Below are 7179 nucleotides of genomic sequence, written 5' to 3'. Positions count from 1 at the left end.
TTAGCCTAATGGAAAAAAAAAGTTAAACCAGAAGCTGATTCCATTAAATAAGTCTTTGGGGATGTGAAACTAAGCTGCCCAGCAGATCGCCACAATACCTGAAGTAACAGTAATTTATTCTTAAACTATTAAGCCAAATTTGCAGAAACGTTCAATTCGGTAGGATAAATGCATCAACTAAAACCTGACTGTCCCTAACAGAAGCTCCAATGGAACAAGCGGTTTCCAGCGACATTCCCTCTTTCCACCATAAATAAAATTTGACTCTGTTATTAATAGATTTCTCTGTTGACTATGGAATCTCAGTTACCTCAGCCGTGGTGCTTCCCAAGATGTCAAAGTTTACGAAATGCTTATAAGCTAGTCATTCAGAAAATAATTGAACAATTCCTTCATTTGTGAGACTTGCACTCAAAGTTTTAAATACTTTGCAGTGTAGGTGTTTCTGCATGACTTGCTCTGACATGCAGAAGTTTGAGACAAAACTGCCCATACTTTGGGTTTAGTACTTTAAAAAAATTGGAACTGAGAAGACAGTTATTTCCTCTTAACTTCCTTCCCTGGAAAAAAAAGGAAATGACAGAAAGGCCAATCCTTCATTGGATTCTTAAAACTCAGAACTCCATCACTGTTTAAAAATTAATTAACTTCACTCCGACTATTAAACCACCTGTTATAATTTATGAAGAGAATGTTAAACTCAGGCGGCTATTTCATGAGAAAATGCAACGGAGCACAAAAACAAATGAACATCTCTGACACACAGCAACAAACTATCAATTCAATGGGAATTCAATGTCACCTGGACTCAGTCTTCTTGTTTTTAATGTTTCACTGCTCATCCAAAAGGCTTAATCTGTCATGAGGACTTTAAGCACGGATACCATGATTCTACTTCAAGACGTCACCTAGAGGAATGAGAACCTTCAACTACACAATATTAGAGCAAAAACAACATTTAAATGTCAAGATTTTTATACCTTCATTGTATCAAACAAAGATTTTTCTCTTAGCTTGAAACAAAGTTTTACTTAAAAAAAAATTTAAATAGCAATTCTTGGGAAAAAATGTGCTAAAATGTCTGAGAAATGTTACAAAAATTCATGTTAAACCTCACAAAAAAAAGAAGAAAATTCCAGTTTATTAAGGTACATAGCAATGTATCTAATGAAGCAGTTTTGTATAGTAAAAAGAGCATAGCTAAAGTACAATTAGTAAATTTTCACATGATATAGTGATAACGTGATAATATCCCGTTATCACATTAGCGTATTGATGCTGTTTCCTCTCTCTATATGTTTGGTATTGTTTTACTGCTTAACATAATGCCTCTGGGTTCCATATCCAAAATGTAAACTTTGTTTTTAACCACATTTGCCTTGTAAAATGTCCAAGGTATGTGTTTTCTACACAAATACATAAATAATATTGATAAGCATGTTTACAAAAAAGCATTATGCCATTTTAAACTTTTAATTTTAAAAATGTAAATAAATAAAAGCATAAAATATATATAAAAAGAGGTTTCAGGAGATAATCAAGAGTCCAAAGGTTGTCTTTGCTTTTGCAAGTCATACAATAAGTAAATTAAAACAACTTTCCTCCTTAGTGTGAACTAATATGTGGATGTTTCACTGCTTTGAAAGCAAACATGTTAAAAACTGCTATTTCCCCCTCCCTCAGCAGAATTAAAGTCTAAATAATTTCGACTTTAGAACAACAGCCTTGAGAGGAACATGACCCTGATACGACATTTTCCTGAACATCTGTCTAGAGTTAACTACGGACACATGGAAAAGATGGTCAATTTTTTAATATTTTGATGAAAAATATATTACCAAGCTAAAACTTGTGCAACGATTGGTATTACGTAAATGACATATTGGGACACTAAGCAGTTTGTGTGCCTAACTTTTAACCAGTTCAAGTCATAACATACGTGTACAATACACATTTATCTTAAATATGACAAATAAAATGGATAAAAAAAACTGTTGCTTGAACTGCTGTGAAGCTTGAGCACTTGCTAAGGTGCAGCAGTTTCAAAATGTGTCATTCTGTGGGGGGGTTAACACATTGTGTAAACAAGCAGCAAACCGTCAGGTCAGCAGTAACCTTGCTCCCACAAATCCGCCATGGACGGCCCACGTTTTACATAAACTGGTAACATTTATTTACTGTCCATAGTGAGTTAAACGCTAACCAGCAACAAAGTTGAACGAATCTTGTCCTGTCTATACTCTGCAGAGCTCCCACACTGGGACAGCCTTTTATGGAGAGTTCTTTGTGACGTTTCTACTATTACATTTTAGTTTATGTTTTTGTGTTAAAAGTTTCTACAATGTTCTACATTTATAGTCTTTTTTTAGAATAAAAATGCAAGGTTTCTGTTTAGTTTAACTGAAATTTAAAGCTTTATCTACATTTAAAGGGTTTATCTAAACTGAAAGCTTCTTCAGTTCCTTATAAAGACGTTTATGTATCAGACAATCAGTTTGGAGGATAAGAAAAAGCCCTGAGCTTACACAAAATTGTTCTGGAAAAAAGGTTTACCTCAACGGCCTGCCAAGAGCATCATGCAGCTTGAAGCAGATCCAGTTTCAGGCAGGTGGAGCAAAACAAAAAAATGATATGCAGCTGCGGTTTCAGCAGACAAAGCTCTAAAATCAACACTTTATTGAATCACTTTCTGTCATTTACACAATATTAGAGTAAAAAAAATTAAATGTTACATTTTTGAACCTTCATAGTATTTTATACGATTTTTCTCTCAGGTTGAAGCAGAGTTTTACTTTTTTCAATTATTATTTTGAAATAGCGATTCTTGGGAAAATATTCTGCTAAAATGTCTGAGAAATGTTAAAAAAAATTTACATTAAACAATACTAAAAAAAACAAAAATAAGAAGTAAGATTTCAACATTACAGTTTATCAAGGTACACAGTAATGTATCTAATAAAGCACTTTTGTATGGTAAAAAGAGCATAGCTAAAGTACAATTAGTAAATTTTCACATTATAGTAATTATCAAAAACGGCCTGCCCAAATGTTTTTAATTGCTTTTTTAAATTGAGATATCTTGTTATCACGAGAAAACAAACTTCATTTTCCAGAGAAAACTAAGTTTGTTTACTCGTGATAACGAGATAATCAATAATAAAGAAGGAAGCGCACTTCCTTTCCCGTACGGGGATGCAGAGACTTAATCTGTTTTAAGTCTATTTATTTGGTGGTTGACGAGAAACACAGCAGAAGAACACTCCACAAAAGTTGTTTTTTTGTCTATTTTCTTTAATTATTTTATTAGTGGGTCTACGTTCCTCAAACGCCTTCAATCCGTCATGCACCAGCACTCCTCCCTTTATTTACCCCAAACCTCCGAACAGGTTGATTGACAGATCACAGCGAGACTCTGTGCATGATGTGTTCAATGAACTCCGGACATTAGCAGAACAAAACAGCCACTCAGCCCAACTAAATCCGTTACTCTGCTTTGGTCATTTTATACAATCTTCAGGAAAACAAAGTATTTTTTCAGAAAAATGTTGAAACTATTTAATCAATCAATTATATATGGATAATTGCCGATGTTCGATGTTTTCTCTGATAAACTGCTTTGTTTTGCTGCTGATGTCCGGATGTCTGTGAACTCACCATGCAGACACGCTCAGATGCCCTGAATTCAGTCAATCTGTCAATGTTTCTTCAGGGTTTTTGGGGAAATTAAGGGAGAGGCTGGTGCATGAGACTGAATTAAGATGTTTAAAGCGCATAGATCCACTAATGAATAAGAAATAGACTAAAAACAAAATTTGTGGAGTGTTTTCAAACCGGTAAAGTCTCGGTGTCTCTGAAAGGAAGATGGGGACGCTTCAATCTCCATTCTGAATTATCTCGTTATAAAGAGAGAACAATTAAAATTAAAAAAAAAAAGTAAGGCAGGCGGTTTTCAGCTTCAATATTAATCATAACTTGATCAGTTCATTGTGTTCATTTTGAAGTTGCTTCTGCAAAGTTGCTCCTCACACGTTTCCACAAATGTTGAGGTCCATTGTGTTTTGATTGTCATCATTGTCATCGTCCTGTGAAGGTCAAAGTAAACATATTATACTCAATTGGCTCCATTGAATTTATTATTGATATAATAATGTTTTTATACCTCTTTGTAGTTGTTGCTTTTTGGTTGGCAAAAGTCCAGTAACAGAAGCAAACAGAACAAAAACAAGAAATACATGAGACATGATCAAACAAGACATGATGATGACATCCTAATAAATTAAGTACCTTTTTGAGGGATGAAACTCAAGGTTTCTCTTCAGCAAAGTCCCCTCTGTACATCCTGTAACACAAAACAGACAATATAAATAGATAATAGAAAATATATTGAAAGTACTACATGTACAAAACCAAAAATCTGTTAAAACTTGTGAAGTAGATTTGTCATAACTATATTCAAACCATAGTTTCAACACACATAAAAATCTTGTATTTTTATCATCTTTTGAGGTTTTTATGAATTATCACTAATAATCAATAAAGGTTGATACTTTAATTTTAAGAATTTCAAACTTTTTAAACTTCCTTTACCTTCTATTGGTTTGAGATGGTGGTGGAGCATTTGATCGAAACCTGAAATTGTTACAGATAAAAAAAGGTAGTTTGTAAAAGTTGAAGTGCATTTCTTTTTGTGGGTGTGTGTGTCTCACCTTCGGGAGAATCTGGACATCCGATTCCAAACACTAAAATTTAAAGGAGAGTTTTAATTTTATGAATGATCAAAATCCTTTCGCACCGTCATAGAAATGTACTTTTTCTTAGCATTTTTCTCACCTCCCCTCCTGACTCTGGAGCTCCATAATACGCTTTCTTGAGTGGGAAAAAAAAGCATTAGGACTGGGCTATGTCCAGAAAGTATACGTTTTTATTCCATATTTGATTTACGTACTTGTATTTTTTGATAATTAAACCGGAGACTAATCCAATGACTCCAGCAGTTACAACCAACACAACAATTGGAATGATGATGTTCTTGTAGTTTGCTGCACCTACAGGTAGACTTGATGTGTGAGGCTAACTTCTCTGCACATATTGACAAGAATTGTAATACAGTTTAGAGAAAAAAAAAATCAAAGTCTTACGCTTTAAGTAAAGATGTAGGGTTTTTGTAGTTGTTTGTCTTCCGTGAAATACAGCTGTGCAGATCAGCTGACTGTGATCATCTTTCTCCTCAGGAACAAAAGTCAGAACAGACTCCATGACCCAGATTCCTGGGGAGATCTCTTCATGTTTCTCAAAAATCTGATCTGCATTTCCTCGACTCCAAGACAGTTTGGGTCTGAATGAGGGGCAGGTGTGGCGCACTGAGCAGGTGGCTGTGAAAGCTTTTCCTTCAAATGCTGCCCTTGACTGGGTCAGTTTGATTTCTGGTGGAGAATCTGTTAATATAAAAGGGAAGAAAAAAAACAGGTTAGTAAAAAGTATCAAATGTTAAGGAGAAAAAAAAGGAGTAAATTTGGTTTTATACGTTGCATTTTGAGGTCAACACAGTCTTCGACAAAGGAAAACTTTTGGCTCTCGGCCCCCACTATCTCGATCCGGAAACAAAAAGGCCCATTGTCGTGATCTTTCACATCGGTTATTTCTAAGGTGCAATCGTTCTGACCAAGTTGCCCGAGGATCGTTGTTCGATCTTTATATGCATCCAAGATCTTTGATTTATCCTCACTGTAGATAACTTTGTCTCTACGATTGGAAATATGCCAGATGCCTCGGAGTTTGGAGGATGGTAGGGGATTTCCAGGATGGCTAAAAGAACAGGGTACCACAACGCAGGAGGTGACCAAGGCATCCAGATTCTTTGTGACAGATGCCTTCCAGTCGTCGCTAACAGCACTGCTGAAAAGAGCTGGAGAAGATTTATGGAACGTTAAAGAGAAATATTGCACGCCTAGTCTCAAAATGCCAGAAATTGAGGAAGTGATTAACTGTTTACCTGCCAAAAGCAGTGAACCGATCAGAGTTTTATCTAGTTTGTCCATTCTTCTCGTTGATGTTATAGACTCCACTATCAAGTTAGAGAACACAAAACCTGCATCAATACAGACCAGATAAAACATAATTATCACAGTAATATCAAAGAAGTTGAAACGATCGTCTGTCATCAATGCAAAACTAATGGACTAATGGCTGTGCTAGTGAATGTTAACCAACCCAGTTGGTCTGTGTTTAAAGCTAAGACAGTTTAAGGGTGTTTTCATTTTTATACATTCAAGATGATTGCATGTTTAATTAAACGTTTTCACTAAATCAGTTTATCTGCCAGTACAATTATTATTGGCATATATTTTAATAAGCAGGAATAAATAAAGAAAAATGTGTACAAGCTCAAAGCAAACGGCAGCAATAAAAGAATCTTATCAGCTACAATTATATATAGCTGAAAAGAATAACACTTCTAATAAATATGTGCAGCTTTATCCATTTCCCTTTTTCTGATTTAACAGAGGAAAATAGGAAAGCAAGTTAGCACTTATGAACAATTCATCATGCTGTATTTAGGAAAATGCATAAAAGTTGTTGTGATAATTAAACAAGAATCATCTAGAAGAATCATCGTCTTTTTATTGTTAATTTAAAAGTTTACAAATCAAAAGTCTAGAAAGCAAGCTGCAGATTTTTCAATGAGAGCAAAGGCTTTAGAATTTTAGGAGGAAGTTTAAAACATTTGTATATTTGTATGAATTCTAAAACAAAACAGAACATCAGAAAATATAATTTTTTTAATGATTTTTATCATGGGTTAAACAGTAGTGAAATTAAAAACCATAAATAAACACAAAATGTATTCATAAAAACTTTTAAATCAGAAATATTTACCATCAAACCTCACTTTCTGAAAGTGCCGTCCTCTCGAGAGCCCCTGTGTTCTCCACAAGCACACCCCTCACAATGACAACATGTCAAACACACTCAGTGGTTTAAATACTGATGTGGAGAAAATGAATGCAGATGCAGGGACAGTTGAGTTACTGGTGCAGGAAAAAATGGAAAATGCAAATTATGTAAAGATCGGGTCAGTTCCTCTGCTGGTTGACGCCCTCAAACAAACTGCCTGATAGGAATAATTCTAAATTACAAAAAAAAAAAAAAATAATGGAATTTGCATGTTCCCCCCGTGCA

At 34.7% G+C, this 7179-nt stretch overlaps 1 protein-coding gene across 3 annotated transcripts; it reads right to left on the bottom strand.

Moving 5' to 3' along the window:
* Positions 1–3273: 3273 nt before the first annotated feature.
* On the bottom strand, positions 3274–7173 carry LOC112143986 (myelin-associated glycoprotein). Of its 3 annotated transcripts, XM_024268275.2 has the most exons (12): positions 6877–7173; positions 5993–6064; positions 5663–5905; positions 5525–5584; positions 5139–5435; positions 4946–5045; positions 4831–4866; positions 4707–4739; positions 4588–4629; positions 4285–4339; positions 4160–4175; positions 3274–4082 (listed from the first exon to the last, which is right to left on the bottom strand). In XM_024268275.2, exons 2-10 carry the CDS (start codon positions 6036–6038, stop codon positions 4303–4305), a joined length of 894 nt encoding a protein of 297 aa, XP_024124043.1. In that variant the 5' UTR covers positions 6039–6064; positions 6877–7173; the 3' UTR covers positions 3274–4082; positions 4160–4175; positions 4285–4302. The 3 variants fall into 3 exon arrangements, with proteins under 3 accessions (XP_024124043.1, XP_036071831.1, XP_024124042.1); XM_036215938.1 differs by having other exon boundaries at positions 5525–5905; positions 5993–6088; XM_024268274.2 differs by having other exon boundaries at positions 5525–5905.
* Positions 7174–7179: the final 6 nt, after the last annotated feature.

Source organism: Oryzias melastigma, linkage group LG16 (genome assembly GCF_002922805.2).
Source record: "Oryzias melastigma strain HK-1 linkage group LG16, ASM292280v2, whole genome shotgun sequence".
Taxonomy (NCBI): Eukaryota; Metazoa; Chordata; class Actinopteri; order Beloniformes; family Adrianichthyidae; genus Oryzias; species Oryzias melastigma.
Note: the sequence above shows the minus strand (reverse complement) of the source record. Positions and strands in the feature narration are given on the sequence as shown.